The following is a 17,402-nucleotide window of genomic DNA, read 5'->3' as shown; positions in this document are numbered from 1 at the left end:
CGTGATATTTTCCCCCCTCCAATTTCGAATTATCCAAAATACTCGAAAAAAGTTCAAATTTAATAAGAAATTTTAGCATTAAATTACTGTCCTTTAACGTGTATAATAAGCTAAAAATTGGGCCCCCCAAAAAAAAATAGGAGGGTTTCTTATACATGGATAGTACAAGGCCTGGACTTGAACAAACATATACTTAGTTCTAAAATCATCGTTACCCTATTTTCTTTGTTGCCAGAGTTAGAACAGAATCTAATGAGTCTAAGAACTAAAGACGCCCTAAATGTATTTATAGCCAATATATTTTTCAACCTTTTTCCAAATTTTAAGAGCGAAAAATCGGAAGTCCCTCCTTATACACGCTAAATTACGGTAGATCGGAAACTCCAGAGAAATTCGTAAAAGTTCGAATTATCAAAAATTCAAATTAACCAAGTTCTAATTTCGATACTGAATATGATGAAAATTCAGATTAAAGGGGGAGAAAAAAGTGAATTGAAGTGAATTCCAAAGAAACGACCAAGTGACTAGATCGCGGTTACATCGCACCGATAACCACGTGACCAAACACAAACAAGTTGAAAACTTTCTCCAAAAAGGTCAGGTGTGGTCGTTTGAAGACGAGATAATCACGTGCTCGTCTCAAAAGAATTTTTCCGGAAAAAAAAAAGAAGAAAAATCATCATTTCAAGAATTATTCTTTCCTACCTTTAGGTGACTTCTTCATTGGAGAAGAAAAATTAAAAAAGTCCTTTTCTTCTTCTTTTATCTCCAGTCAATTCTACGAGTTCGCGCTCGAGCGCACGGCATCTCAAATCGAACTGATCGAGAGTACATTAAAAAGAAGAACAAGAGCCCACCGACCGAACGAGCGACCAACTCACAAGACACCACGGCAGAAAACTCAACAAGAAAACTCACGCGAACTCAACAAGTTATAGCTTCTATCTATTCTCATCTTCTTACTCTCTCTCTCAGATATACACACACACACTTATTAGTAGAGTAGTGTGTGTGTGTGAGTAGTATGCGAGAGGCGCGCGCGCGCGCGCTGGTGCTGCCCCACACCATCAGAAATTTCGACCAGAGAGCGCATCGCGGCATTTTCCTTTCCGTCCAGTAAACGAAACCCGTAGGCCGCGTTTTCACCCGAGACGCTAGCGACAGTGTCCCCATCTGTCGGCGGAATAAAGAAACAGAGTTTTCTTCCCCTCCGTATTTTTTTAAAGTTTTTCTCCTGACCTTGATGAATGATGGAAGTTATCGCTTCTCTTCTTCCGCCGTGAAGTGAAACTACTTTTGCAACGTTATCTCTTTTTTTTTTTTTCTTTTTTCAAATGGCAAAAAGAGCTTAAAAAAACTTACGCACAAACACAACATATACACTTATTATTAAAAACTTATTCAAAAGTTTCTGCATTTCTCATTTCGATGGAAGAGGGAGGGCCTGTCAACAAATTTAAATTTCGCATCGAGGGAGATTCGTATCAAATCTGTGATTTTTCTCGAAATCGTTGTTGATAATTTCGGAACATTGATTATTTTAAACTATTCATGCTCAACCCGTGGCCCTCTGAGTCATCTGATGTGGCCCGCAACCTCAAAACTATTTTTTTTTTTGAAAATGAATTAAGCGGCACATAACCATATCACTTAAGTGACTCGCGACATATTTTCAGCCCACTTTAGTGATCTGCGGCACCTTACCAGATCATTCAAAAAAACCACCAGTGCAATTCTCGTTTCACAGAGTGACCCGTGGCACATTTCATATCACCCAATTGACTCGCAGTTATAGATCACATGTCCGTCACCACAGTCTCAGATCACTCAAGCGGCCCATTGCACATTTTCAGATGTCTCGAGGCATAGTTTTAGATCAATTAAGTGACCATTTCCATGTCACTCAAGTGATCCCCAGCATAGTTACAGATCACTCAAACGGCCGAAGCCATATATCCATATGACCGATGTGATTCACGGCGCCCTTTCGCATCATTTACGTGGGACGCGGAAAACTTCCAGATCACTTTAATTAGTGGTTCTAAACCTTTGGAAGCCCGCGGTCCGGTATATCTCTTTTGCGCAAGTGAAAAGACCGGTAACACATACAGTTAACGAGAAATTAATGGGAAAAATGAAACTGCGAATCTCTCACGGCCCGGTATGACTGGTGTTGGGGCCCGGTACTAGGCCGCGGCCCGGCGGTTGAGAAACACTGACTTCAATGAACCGAGCAACAGTTCTAGGTCAGTGTTTCTAAATCGCAAGGTAGCAGGCAGGTACCGAGACCTGACACGAGTCAAACCCGGCCGTGAGCGATTTGCCGTTCCATTTTTTTCCATTAAAGATCGGATTACACTTATTTTCAAACCGAACATGGCCGAGCTTCCATCTCTTTTAGCCAATTTTAGCCATTGCGGTTGTGAAGGGGCGGGACCGTGTCGGAGAAAACTTTATTATACATAGACAGAATCTCATGCACACAAAACACACAAAATATTGCAGCACAAAATAACCTATGTGCTTATTGTCTGCATAGGCGTACGCAGAATTTTCTCAAGGGCGAGGGGTTCAATTTTTTTCTCTCTCAAGGGGGTTTTGTACGTTTTTTTCCCTGTAAAATAACACTATAATCTCGGCATGGGAGGAGGGGGTGGTTAGAACCCCCCCCCCCCGGCGTACGCCAGTGATTGGTTGCGAAGGTCAGTTGAGTGATCTGTGGCACAGTTCGAGCATTGGCCCGTGCCACGTTTTCATACCGCTGAAGTGGCCCGCACTTCCCAAAAGGTTGAGCACCCATGTGTGACAGAAGTTATCGCTTTTTTTTCAGTCGTGAAGTGAAATAACTTTTGCAACGTTATCTCTCTCACTTTTTTTAATTGCCAAAAAGAGCTAAAAAACGAACGCACAAACAACATTTATTTGAAAAAAAATTATTTTTCAACATTTATTATTAAAAACTTATTTAGAAGTTTCTGCATTTCAATGGAAGAGGGAACGTTTGTCACAAAGTTTAAATTTCGCAGCGAGGGAGATTCATATTCAAATTCGGGATTTTTCCTCAAAATCTTTGTTGAGAAAAATTTGGAACATTGATTTCTTTTAAGGGCTGCGAGATTTGGCGATGAACTGCGTGTCTTTTTGGTGAATAATTAGTTTCGCAGTATTTAATTTTCCGGGATTCCATATCTGACTGAAAACTTTACCGCATTGTTGCCGGTTCTCTCATGCCTTCAAAAGCCACGCATTTGTGCTATCAACAACCACCAGAGTCAGGAAAAAAAAGGGTTACCAGCTATTTCGTGTAAACGGCATTAACAGCGGAAATGTGAGGGGGGGGGGGTCGTAAAAGTGGATTATATATTCATCAATAATTAGGAGATACTCTCCACTAATGACTAATATAACCAAATGACTGAAATGTAAATGGGTAAACCTCCTCTGTCCGAAAATATGTCTTTTCTCTCTGCAGAGAGCAAGTAGACGTTTAACATGATACTTATAACAATGAAATTCCGGCATCCGACATGTACATTTCAAAATGTGAAAACAGATGGCAGCACCACTAGAAAACGAAACACTCACAACCGTAGTAACATAAATACGTTAGGGCCACACGTACACAGTTTTATATTCAAACCCGAGCACCCTTCTGGTTTATCGCCATGGGTAAAGCGCCACCGAAGGAGTTGTGCTGCAGGTGTGCACGTGCACCGCTGTGGTGGTCGAGTGGTCATAGTGACGGACTCGCATCGCGGGGACCCGGGTTCGAGCCCCACCGTCGCCACAGTGGTGGTCGGCTGAAGTTGGTTTTCTGTGGTTCCCAACATCGAGGCGCAAATGCGAGTCGATCTCCCCGTTAAAAAGTCTCGACACAGAGAGCAACAGGCCTACAACAGTACAAATATACAGTCACTACACATCACTCACTTCACTTCTGAGATATAGATGGCAGCACTGAAAAATCATACACAACACTAGATACTCACTCAGACTGTTAGGTACACACACTTACAATTCCGGCACAACTCGCTAGGTAGTAAATTGCCTATGGCGATAGACCTGAGTTGTGCTCGGTATAAAAAAAAAAAGGTGTGCACGTGCACACCTGCCACAATTCTCGCCACAGAGAGCAACAGTCCTACAAACAGTACAAATATTCAGTCATTACACTACACTCACTTCACTTCTGAGATATAGATGGCAACACTAAAAAATAATCATACACAACACTAAATACGCACTCAGACTGTTAGGTACACATACTTACACTTCCGGCACAACTTACCAGGTAGTAAATTGCCCATGGCGATAGACCTGAGTTGTGCTCGGCTTCAAAAAAAGGAAAAAAAGGTGTGCACGTGCAGTCTTTGGTGAGTAAGGGTAGTCAAGGATTGCACTTTGTATAACACGAATGTTAATCTTCAGAACATGTAAAAAGGTGTCTAAACTGAAGGTTAAAAGTAACCCTTCACTTTAGACACGATTTTCCCATGATAAAATCGTAGTTTAGAATTACGTGTTGGCAGCGAGAGAAGAATATTTTTATATTGAGGTTATTTCGGTATTTGTGAATCTCACGAGAGCTTTGAAATCGTCTATTGGGGAATTTAGCATATGCCTCGGAAACGGGAGTGATTTTTTAATCCAGTACATGAACTCATAATCGATTCTCGCTTCTAACACGAGCATGGCGGATACATGCGGCTGAGTCGATCCATGAAAAGCGTCTCTTTTTCTTAAGATACACTCACAAAATCTCCATTGCGATATTCAAACACGTTGAAAAGAAGTTGTTCTAAAGAAGTCCATACGATTTTCATAAGAAATTTCTCTCGTGTCTTATTCATGGCAACTCCATTTTGAAAGAACTGGCAAATATTTTGGTTGATCAAAAACTTTGACGTTGGCAGAAATAAAATGTACGAATATGGAATTTTATGGAGGTGCCTTATATTTTCAGAAAAAAAAAATTTAGGACTTGCAAACCAAGCCATTCAAACCATGGTATCTTCTTTTTCTGCACGAGCTCAAAAGTCTTTCTGAAGAAATTGCCTCGAACCCGTGATAATTTCTACGCAAAGAATGTTTTCAAACTATATCCGTTTGGCAACAGCAATAAATTTTTAAAAGACTCGAGTTCATAATATTGCGCGTCAGCAGTGTCTTTCGAGATCGTTTGCGCTTAAAGAGAAGCAAATACAGTGTCTGCGTTTCGTATCCATGTGATGGATATTTTTAATATAATTGAGTGGCCCCAACATCGTTGAAATGAGTTCTGTTATTCATTTCCTATCAGCTAGAAATGTGGCATTGGAATAAATGATTTTCCAGAACTTATCCTATTGCCAGCTTCGTGGCGTAGTGTGGAACAAATGCGACATTGGCAGAGTAACATCGCCATATTTGTGGACCGTGTTTCAGATTTGTCTGCCGGGAGAACGTGCACCATTAACCGCTCTGGTCCTAACTATGTATCTGTAATCATCGCCAATCCTTGTGCTTGCATACAAGCGACTTCACATGAAACTCCAAGCTCGACAAGCATGCATGCTTAATCTATTTGTAAAAGCATGCTTGTGTGAGCGTCTGTAGGAGAATTTTACGCTAACATTTCAATTGTACAAGTGCTTTGATGATTGAATGAATTTTGATTATGCGTGCTTTTACAAACCGCGCTTGCGCAAGAGAAACTGAAGGTGTGTACCATGCAGTTAGCTTGTACAGACTTGAATTAAAAGTTTTCCTCAAACGTTCCCACCCATTCACACACGGTAATTTGAAATCATATAATGCGTGCATTTCTCTGATCTGATGATGAATCTCTGTTGTTGTCAGATTTTCTACGATCGGGAAATGAATAACGGACCTCATCCTCAGATTGTTGGCAGTTCCGTTTTCTTATATATTTACAAGCTCTGGCGGGGACTCACACACTGATAACATGATCTTAACCCTCAACATTCCGATGATGGCGCCTCTGGAATAACACCAATGGTGACATCGGATCGGCGAGATCCAAGACCAAAAATGGATCATATAATCAGAAATGCATGTGATATCGATCAGGAAATGAGGGATAGAATACCAGATTTATTAATATAAAACTTCAATTATATTAATATAGAACTGATGGAGGTTCCACTATATCACTAAACTTTGGAGCGACCATAAGAATATTCGAGCGTGGTTCTCTCAGATTAATCGTGACCATTGGAGTGTTCAATGCTCACTTTTTTTTTTCTGAGCTGAAAATTGTTTTCATAGTTGATGATGACACGTATGTAAGTAACCGGAAAAATTATTTTAAAAAATCTATTTCGAATTGTATTGCTCATATAGGATCATATTGAAGACGTGCAAAAATCGCGCAAAATAATGTATTGGAAGTATAACATTACTTTGTCAATATATATAACTACATTTTTTATGATTCTAACTATAATAAGAAGGAACATTCGGTTTGCAAACTTCAAGGTAAAAAAAAAAATTGCAAACAAAACATTTTAAAAAATTAGCGAAATCACAGCCACAAATGCTCTGCAACAAAGCGTTGTGATTAATCGAGCAATCTACCAGCAGATAGAAAATTGAAGGAATGTCACCTCAACTTATGTGCAAAGACGATTCTGAATTTTCCACGTTCAGATTGGCTTGCAGTATATAGTGAACGTTTAAATAACCATTTTCACACATACATGTAAAGCTACGCATTTAAGGTTAAAATGCATCTATTCGCGTGCAATAGATGCAAAGACAGCAACGTGACAAACGCGTGCGAAGAAAGAAAAAAAGTGTTATCCGAATGATCTTTACTATTAAATTATATCTTGCATGCTACAGTATTTATATTCATCACAGTGAGTAGAACTTTCTCCTCGTTTTTAATGACTCAATTTCTCAACCTACCTTGAATCAATAATCTCTAAGGCCTCGGAAGATTCCCACAAAGCATTTCTGGTTTATGTTCAAAAAGTATACAAGGTGATTCAAATTATTTCTTCATAGGACTATCTCCGTAAACATGGCTTTACAAGTATACTTTTAATTACAAAAAGTTTTCGAATGACATGCGGTTTCTTAAAGTGTCGTAATTTACTTGATGGGTCACATACATAAAAAAAAAATAAAGAAATTATACAGTCATGGAGCGCTAAAAAAACCTAATTAGAAATGTAGTAGTACCCTGTCTCTTCTGAGAAAAACAAAAATGCAATATCCGCTGAGATATTTTGATTCAGAAATCGGTAGTTGGGAAGTATAAACCAACGCACACCGCTATTTCCCATAATTTTTGATGTTCTTTCCAAACTTTTATCCGATTTTTGAATCCAAATATCTCATTGAATAATGCCCCTAGGAAAGCAGAAAGTTTTTGTTGGCTTCAGAAAAGACAGGCCAGCAACGTTCTAATTGGGGTTTTAGCACACGGGGACTGTATAAAAAGTTAATTTCTTTATTTTTCAGGTATATGACTTTTCAGATAAATTAAGGCATCAATATGTTCGGCCGTCCCGCATTTATAGGCATACGGCAAAGTGGCTCCGACGCAACGATCACAATTTCACAGCGATGAAAGTAAACAACTCTCGGAAATATACTGAGCTTAAAAGAAGTTGACAACAGAAACATATAAAACTTCAAAGTAAACATACAAAAAGTGATTTTGTGACAAACAAAAACGTTGACTTGAAATTATAGTTAAAATAAATACGAGCTTAACATATCCATTGTTTGTTCATAACCCTATGAACGAACAATTTGCATCACCCTGTATACAGAAAATTAGCATAGTTTTTCTTCATGAAGTTTCCTCCCAGAAGCAAGATTTCATCGCTTTTGCGGAGGGAGATAAATAAAACGACATCTTTGTTACATTTAACATTTAAATGCTTTCCTGCATGTAGTGCATGATAAACTCTCTATTAAAAATGAACAATTCGCGCGGTCGACATCACTTGACTTTATTCCCAGATGCAATTGTGGTTCTCATCGTCGAGGTAATGACCAAAAAGGCCTCATAACAATAATGGTGGGGAGTCATTTCTCCCTCTCAGCGCGAACATCCATGTATCCACAAATGAGACTATTTTAAGTCATTGTTTTCAGCCTCTGGATTGTTGTTGTTCTTCATATTTGTATTATATGTTTTGTTTGTATTTGTTTATTATTATTATTTGGTGCTCGGTTCCATCCACTGCACAACGACGACGAACCATCATAAGAGTTCATCTCTTTCCCTTATGTATATGATATAACATGTAACGAGTTATGTATGATGCACTCTTGTAAAAGTCTTAACCTGTCTTGAAGAGACCATTTCCACAAAGAACGATGATCTCTTGGATGAGGAACATACCCTCCCTGGAGATATTATGGAAGGGGGGGGGGGGGCCCGCGATTTCTAGTAGGTCGTGATGGTGGGGAAATGATGATGATGACGATGATAGCACCGAGTTGGTATGCTGATACAAATGTGTTCATATTTAGTTTCTCTCGAGCATGTTTATGCAAAAAACATTCTTTCTCTTTGTGTTCAGGGTCGTGCTGTAGGAATTTGTTTTATGCAGATTTTAGGGCGCCGCTCCCTTTGTTTTTTTCGTCCGTTGCCGACTCGTTCTCTTCGAGTGATAGCGAATTTGAAATCTCTCATCATGCACACTGTGCATACAGAAATCGTTTTTGGTAGAATCTAAAAATATGTATAATATACAGAGTGATTCTAAATTCATGGAACAAACTTTGAGAGGTGATATGACACACCTGAACAAGCATTTTTGATCATAGAATGTGCTGTCGAATCGCAATAGCAAAAGCGGTAGTGGGTGTTTTTAGAGAGTTAACAACAGCACTTCATCAGAAACAAATATCATATTTTTCCGAGGGATTTGCTGCGATATGTGCCATCAACCATTCGAGGGTACATATGTACGTACCTTCGGAGGAGATTGGCAGTTGTTTTTTATTGGTCCTCGGATCATCAAGGTTGCGCTGTGCCAAACAATGATCAAGCGGTACAATCACTTGTAGAATTTGCGTTACCCAAGTTGCAACCTCGGAAAAGCTTCCACATTACAATACCCTGCTCCCTCGAATGGTTGATTCTACTTATCGCAGCAAATCCGTCAGAAAAATACGATATTCGCTTTCTGTGAAATGCTGTTGTTTGTGTGTGTGCATTCTGTAAAAACCATCCGCCTTTGCTATGGTGATTCGACTAAACATTTTACGAACAAAAATGCTTGTTTAGGAATATTATAATTACCTGCTCTTAATTAAATTATGTCACATGAATTTAGAATCAACCTAACGTTACTAATTTGTGGGAACAACGAAACAACTGCATATTTTGAAAATAAATTTCTTGGGATGAAGTATTTTTGACGATTTTTAAAAGGAAATTCTGTCAATTTCTGTACCCGAGTGACGTGGTATTAAGATGCTCGTCCACCACCGTGAAGGTTGACAATAGGTTCCAGGTTCGATCCGGGGGGGAAGAATATACACAAGATATTTTCCCCGACGAGCTTAAGGTGACCACCGAGAGATGGTGCCTTCGAACCCGACTCTATAACGGCAGTAAATTACATTATAGTTTTTATAACGAGAATCCTTTCTTTACGAAGGTTTTTAACAACTGGCTGTTGTTTTTTTCGCATTTTTGTCGACCAAATCCTCAAAAGTTAAACGTGACGTATAAAATCTCTCAAGACGGTACGGACAATTGGATATGAGGCAAATAATCGAAATTGCAAGAGAAAATCCGCTACTCCCGCTGTCGGGTTCGAGCAGGACCGGTGGTACAGTTGGTGGTCGGCTGAAGTTTGTTTTCTGTGGTTCCCAACTTCGAGGAGCGAATACCAGCTGTTAAAGTCTTGCAACAGAGGTGTAGTCCTACAACAGTACAGATATTCAATCATTACCATTCACTCAGTTTGATTCACAGTCACCCAAAATTTACGCTGACGGTCACTCTCCGCTACTATACGGAGGTTTTTAACAACTGGCTGTTGCGAAGATGAATTTTCTCTTTCCAAAAATTCATCTTTGCAACAGCCAGTTGTTAAAAACCTTCATAAAGAAAGGATTCTCGTTATAAAGACTATAAGATGATACACCTTCAGGTGAATAACTGAAAATTATCTGAGATCCGAAAAGTTTGTCTCATGGATAATTTGGTTGGTGACACATATATGAACGAAGTATCAATCACAAAACAAAGTCCTCAGCCCAATTAACAACTTGAAAACACTTCTCGAAATAGGACCATTTTAGAGCAAGGGCTCATCCCGGTATGGCACGGAAGCCTTGGGTTCATACAGGGGCATCATGCTAATAAGACACCAAATTAAAATAATGATACAAAAAATAAAATAGTTTCGCAGAACACACAAGATTCCAAATTGGTTTGGGATTTTGCCTCAGATATGGTAGAATCCCCCCCTTCCGAGGGCATATAAGCATCGCTTCGACCAAAGGCCATGACGCAGTTGATATGGTCCTGTTCGGAAGTTAACCGTGAATAAACTGGCTAAAATCGATTTTTCTCGTCGTTATTGACCCCAAGGGGGTATCTACATCTTTACAGTGTCTGAAAAGCTTTGACGGACCACTGACTTACATCATGATGAGTCTAATTTTTTATATGAAATTATGTGAGTATCAAAAATATTTCTTACATAGAACTGAATAATTTTTATCTGATGATAATCAAATTTTCATGTCTTCCTGTGAACCATTGGTTGAGAAAGTCTGATCAAACTGAATATAGATGTTTTCATTTTCAAAATGAACACAATGTTAAGTAGTAAAACAGTGGTATGCAAGTAAAACTAAGCAAGCCCCGGATGCAGGGAAAAATTCGCATCGTTGTAACCAGCAGCTGTTACAACAACAGGTTACTCGAAACCGACTCCGAAATTTAGGATCTACTCGTTCAAAAACTGACAGTACATCGATCAAAACCAAATGGACGGACAGAGATCTTAGAAGAGCAGCTTGACATAGTTATTAATGCATTGCGCATGAACAACACGCTGGGGTTCACGTGAAGAACGATCACGTTTTAACAGAAAGTGATTACTTGTTTCAGCCGTCGCTGTATTTAAATTTACGCACCAAAGATTAAAATGAATTGGTCAAGCGTTTTTATGGTAATTGATTCATCGGATTATTTACGAACAACTTACGCGAAGCGGAGTGTCCTCGGAGAGAGCCAGGGGAAGTTCTCGGAATCTCTATGCAAATCATAGATAAAATCTGATGGACCTGTACTCGAGTCAATAACGTCCGGCGCACACAGAAGCCTTGCGTATAAAGAGGTCAAAATAAACAAATATCGTGGTATGAAACTTTAAAGCTGCATTTTCATCCGCGTAAGAGCTATTTGACCCTCGAGGAACGGAAGATATACTCTTCCGGGTCACTCATGCACCGATTTTTATTGCTGTGATACTATTCAAACACTATGTACATACTGTATTTCAGCCACACCCAGCTTTAACCTAGAAATTGGGAGGGAGATATCAAAATATCTTTGAAACAAAAAAATTTACGTTAGCTGGATCAACTCCTGGTAAATATCTATTGAAACCATGAACCTCTTTTCGTTGTGAAATGCTATAATAAGCCTAACATGTCATTTTTTATGATTTTTTTTCCTCGTCAGAATTCGTCTCCGACAAGAGGAGAAATTTCCCGAAAAAAGTGACAAGAGTTGTTCACGCATGTCTACGCTACCTGTTACCCACGGATTCACTCGCGTGGATTTGGTAATTTGGAAATTACTCGGTGAAGATTCCCCTTACTACATTTGAACCCCTCATGACCCACATTGGGGGGGGGGATGGATTTTCAGAAATCCCGTCTTAGGCGAGAATTACACTATAAAAGTTTCATAAAATTTCAATTATAAAACTGAAAATGGAACAATTAAGGTTATCGGTTACATTCGGGCAAATGCAATGGATAAACTTATTGGTTGCATTTTTCAAGTTTTATAAAACTTTTAAAGTGTAATCCCGGCCTTATAGTGGGTATCCACATTATTAAATATAATACAGATTAAATTTCATATTTATGGATTCAGTGATTTCGGCTCCATATAACGTTTGAACCCCCTTCTCGAGATATTTGAGTTTTGAAAAATTCTTACTCATTTCTCAGTGAGTCTAAAAAAATTACAATACAAAAATACTGACTAAATTTCATATTTACAGCTCCAGCGGTTTCGGCTCGGCGTAATTTCTCTATGTTACCTTTAAAACCCCTTTTGACCCCCTTAGGGGTCGAATTAAAAAAAAACCTTATTAGTGAGTCTTTACGTCATGAAACAAAACTATTGACAAAATTTGATATTTATAGCTTAAACGGTTTCGGCTCCGCGATGATGAATCAATCGCTCAAGAGACATGTTATTATATATATATAGATTTCGGAATAGGAGAGAGTACCAGAGCCACCTTTGACAGATGCGGGGCCTAGTGCGAAATAATTAGTCGACCTCTTCACGGGTAAAGGTGTCTTGACAGGTGAGTGAACAAGCCCCGAGTATAGGACTCCGAAGCAAACAGATGCCCGAAATTACAGAAGGTTTTCAGTCTCTGATATTTGTTTCTTTCATAAATTCCAAATGATCATTAATTGTGGCATTATTTAACTTATTAATTTTTGATTTTTTTTTCATTAATTCTGAATTCTTGTCAGTTCTGAATTATCACTCTGAATTCTTGTCAGTTCTGAATAATCATTCTGAATTTTAATCAGTTCTGTAATAATTTCAGTAATTCCCTTGTTTTCCTTAAAATTTTTTAGACTTATTTCAGAAAATCCTAATTTTCATTAATTCTGGAACTATTTCTTTCATTAATTTCAAATTTTCATGAACCCGTAATTATCATAATTTTTTTCACTTTTCTGTGGGAATTATGGAAACTGCATGTTCATATTTCTTTAGGATGCTATCCATTATTCCTCTACATTCTGTAATATAAAGCACCTCCTCTTCCTCCGAAATATTTAAAATTGGGCTCAAGGGGCCCACAAGAAAGTTCAGCTCCGGGCCTCCGAAATGCTCACTACCTCCCAGTTCGTGGAACGAATAACTTTTCATAAGCATTTTCATTGTTTAATCATAGTCACTTTGGCATTTTTTTTTACAACATTAAAAATAAAATATGTATGTACGTAAGTGCGGGGTCCCATTGCGCACGGGGCCTAGTGCGGCCACACCTGTCACATAACGCAAAGAGCGGCTCTGCACACAAAGTGCACACACAAACTTACAAGTAAAGCCAAAAATTCCCAAGACTTTTTTGAGTGCTACATTTACTCGAAGATCGTTCGCAAAAGCGTTATACGAAGGTTTTTTTGATAGAATTCCTGAATAACATTCCTCGGCATTTCGTTTATTTCTTTTTCGGGAATTGTAGAAGGATAACAGAACGCTTAAAAGCCACCCTCTCCGGTACGGAATCCATTTAGATGTAAGGTATATCTTAGCGCTTATACGAGAGACATTCACTGGGATACAAAAGTCGCAATAAACTTTATCGATGGATGTGCACTTCTCCCAATGGTGATTTTAAAAGTCTTTCTAGTGGGTTTTCTACCGCTCAATTCTCGACCGAGAGTGGCTTCTAGATTGATTAAAGTAATGCAAGTGAGTGAGAACAGTTCCGTGTGGAACCCCTGCGTTCCGAATAAACTCATCATGAAGAATCCTCTAATAGGTAGAGCCTGTTGATTTGTCTCCTTGGTTCTAGTGCATCTTCGGCTTCCGAACACATCGACGAGAGGTATTCCTAAATAATCGCCACTAAGATGTCCATAAGAGAAGAAAATTATTTTTCCTGATGGCACGTAAATGATTTCAACCACTTTACGGCAAATCGTGTTTCCGTGGTTATGGAAAGTGCTTTTTTTTCTCGGAACCGGAGTGATTGAAAATCGGAGAACGTAAATTTTGTACTTTAAGACTACAGGGAAGAGAGTATGTGAAAAAGAGTGTCTGTGATTCACGTTTGAATGTGAAAAAAGTCAATATCTTTTGAATGGTTCCTCCATGAGCTGAAAAAATCTTTCACAAACTTGTTACGAATTTTTATTACTTGAAAGATAGTTCTAAATTGCAAAAATTGAATTTTCGTTATCATATTGTTCATGTGATATCATTTTCTGAAAATATTAGTGCAAATTGATGAGATTGATACGGCCCGCATTTGATGAGATTTTAGGGATATTCGATAGTGGTCTTTTAGAGTAGGGGTTTTCGCAGTTTTTTACGGAAAAATTTCAAAACACTGTATTCTAAGTTGTAGAGAGGCTTTTATATTGTATATGAGAGCCAAATGAAATCAAGTGAGATAAATACTGCTTTTATACAGATGATTTGTAAAAATTATTTTGACCACATTAGCTTTAAATCTTCAAAACAATGCTTTTGGTTTTAAAAATAATGTTTATTTCATGATTTCTCAAAAATGATTTCAATTTTGAAAAAAACCACTTTTTCATTTTGGATTTTTCATTAATTTTTATATTCAAAAATGCTCAGACAATTTAAAAATGCTTGAAAATTTCTTGACAATTTAAAAATGCTTGCCAATTTTTTGACATATTTTAAAAATGCTTGACAATTTCTTGACAATTTAAAAATGCTTGCCAATTTTTTGACAATTTAAAAATGCTTGACAATTTCTTGACAATTTAAAAATGCTTGCCAATTTTTTGACAATTTAAAAATGCTTGACAATTTCTTGACAATTTAAAAATGCTTGATAATTTCTTGACTATTTAAAAATGCTTGACAATTTCTTGACATTTTAAAAATGCTTGCGATTTTTTGGTATTGAAAATATTTTTGTTTTTATAAATGTGTTAGTGTATTTAACCCTTTAACGGCCAATGAAACGTTTTTGATTTTTCATTCAAAAAAAGTGCGTTTGTTTTAAAAAAATGCTTTTGAATTTGTCAATTTTAAGAATGTTTTATGTTTTTCTTTTATTTGAAAATTCGTTTACTTTCTGATTTTGATTTTAAAATTTCTTTCGGCCGCAATAATTTTGAAGATAACATTGGCATGAATTATCATAGCAACAATGATTGTTTAATAACGATTTAGACTGAAATTGTTACAAAATTCCAACAACATTCTCGGCTGGAATATATTCGAACTCTGGTCTCAATACAGCAATAGTTTTAAAACCGATCTTGAAAAAAAAAGTATTTCAAAAATGGTTAATATAAGTAATTATACGTAATTACACTAAATAAGTAATTATACTAAAAGTAAATTACTCAGATCCCCTCATTAAGGACAAGGATTGAACCTTGATAAATCAGACTCATCGTAGCCGCATTGCGTAAAACTAAGTAGATAGACACGAAATTCGTGGTGCACATGAAGTAGAAAATTTTTTACGTTTCATAAATATTTACTAGTTAAAATTTGCATTTTATAAGGAAAAGAGTTTTTCATTGAGATTAAAAATAAACGAAACAATTCAACATACGTGAGGAAAAAAAAAGTACTCCATTATTTCTTGACAAATTTGTATGTTTCTGAAAGTTTAGAGAGTAGGTTTTTGCCAACCTTTTTGTCTCATCGTTCCCTTCTTCAGAAATTTTTTTCTCGCATCGCCCCCCAATGCAATCTAACCCATAGGATACTATGTTAAATCCGTAGCATCAACCGACCCCCTGGAACATTCAATCGGCCCCCAGGGGGCGTTAACGCCCACGTTGGGAATCCCTGTTATAAGAGAAAAATATAAGCTCATAAACACTGAAAGTTGATTAAATTGCCAAAACGTATAAACTTAGAAACAGAAAAATAAATTATTTTGTAAAGCAGGATTCAAACTTTTTTTACTGCAGAGGCTTCCCTGGGCATCGACAATTTTCTTGAACCTAATCTGAGTAGTAAAATGTTCTCAAGTTACCATTTGCCCTCTATGTATCAAGGTAATGCCTCAAAGAAAGCATATCACTGCATAGTTTCGGAAATTCAGAACTTCTCACGCCTTTTCCAATAAACTGTCTTTTCAGAGAGGCACAACTCACGCAGCGTAAATATGACTGTTCTGAAGGATATTTATGAATATCGTTACTTCTATTCACCCTCTTTTGCAGGGAATTTGTACAACCCTATCCACGTTCATCACACCTACAAGGTCAAATCTATTGGAAATGTCGACATTCGTTTGAACGTTTAAATTGCATCTAACGACGAGAAAGACCTGCGGTATCGTAATATCAGAATGTGAAGAGTTCCACCTGCGTTTTATAGGAACCTCACCGCATTTCAAGGACGACAATTTGATAAAGTATATAGTAAAATATAGATATAGTATAACATATATAATAAAATATAGTAAACAATTTTATCATCTTAGCAAATTATATATTATTTCAATTGAGAGTAGAACGAAAGGTAGACAATAAAAACCAATTTATCATCAGCCGACCTCGGCTGATTCAAACTTACTTAATTCGAATTCGAGGAATTCCCTTGAGTTTCCCATTCAACTTAATGTTAGAAAATTACCTTTATTTAGGTCGAATTTTCACCTAATGTTTTGGATAATCCGAAATTTGATTCAGAGATATCACATGCAAAATTCATATTTTCTCGGAATTCCTGGTTAACCTTTACTCATCCTTTTGTTTATTCTGTGGTTTACTGATTCTTTCCAAAATATATAACACGATCTGTCCGAGGATGATGTCACTCTCCACTATCCATACGCAGGTTTTCAACAGCTGGTTGATGCGAAGATATATTTAGAAAAGAGAGAGAAAAAAAATGAACCTGCAAGTGAGAGAACGTGGGTTCGATTTCCCGAAAGGCAGGTGAATTCTTTCTTTCTCTAAATATATCGTCGCATCAGCAGGCTGTAAAAAACCTTCATACAACATGACGCCTTCATTTTTAAACATTAAAGAAATTTTAGTTTGGCCCCTGAACTTTGAATTAAGCAAGTTCGACAGCAATTAAACATAAATATCAGGAAATCACAAGTTGATGATGATTTGAAGCATAAAATTTCTCATAACAAGTATTCTATTTCAGTTTTCTACGAAGAACTCGTTGGGATCAACAATTTGTCTAAATTATGATAACACAGTCCACGAAGAAATAGATTAACTACTCTTCTCCGCATGCAAATTGGCCACTCTATCCCTATAACTGGACGCAATTAGTTTTGTCATTCTCACATTTCTGAGTGACAGAGTTTGCGCTCCTGATAACAATCAGCTCCGAAGTAAAAAGATTATTCAGACTCGCTATGATATCACTATACCCATGGAGCAACGACACATGAATACTGAATCAGTTTTGAAGTTGCTACGATGTGTGACACCTAGTTGATATAAACACAATGGGGTGCAGTTCGAGGTAA

General features: G+C 37.5%; 1 protein-coding gene across 4 annotated transcripts in view; it reads right to left on the bottom strand.

Annotated features, from left to right (window-relative positions):
• Positions 1-17,402, bottom strand: part of LOC149077314 (TGF-beta receptor type-1-like) — a 569,773-nt gene that overhangs the window by 216,465 nt on the left and 335,906 nt on the right. Inside the window, exon 1 of one of the 4 annotated variants that reach the window (XM_089245083.1) lies at positions 706-1,007. The exons of the other annotated variants lie outside the window; for them this stretch is intronic. Within the exon in view, the coding sequence (XP_089101209.1) occupies positions 706-724 (19 nt within the window). The 5' untranslated portion in view covers positions 725-1,007. Of the gene's footprint in view, positions 1-705; positions 1,008-17,402 lie in introns of those variants that run through there. 4 annotated transcript variants of the gene reach the window in all.

This window comes from Pholcus phalangioides, unplaced genomic scaffold, assembly GCF_987345545.1.
Source record: "Pholcus phalangioides strain wild (caught in Gottingen) unplaced genomic scaffold, Ppha-v1.0 ptg000015l_1, whole genome shotgun sequence".
Taxonomy (NCBI): Eukaryota; Metazoa; Arthropoda; class Arachnida; order Araneae; family Pholcidae; genus Pholcus; species Pholcus phalangioides.
Note: the sequence above shows the minus strand (reverse complement) of the source record. Positions and strands in the feature narration are given on the sequence as shown.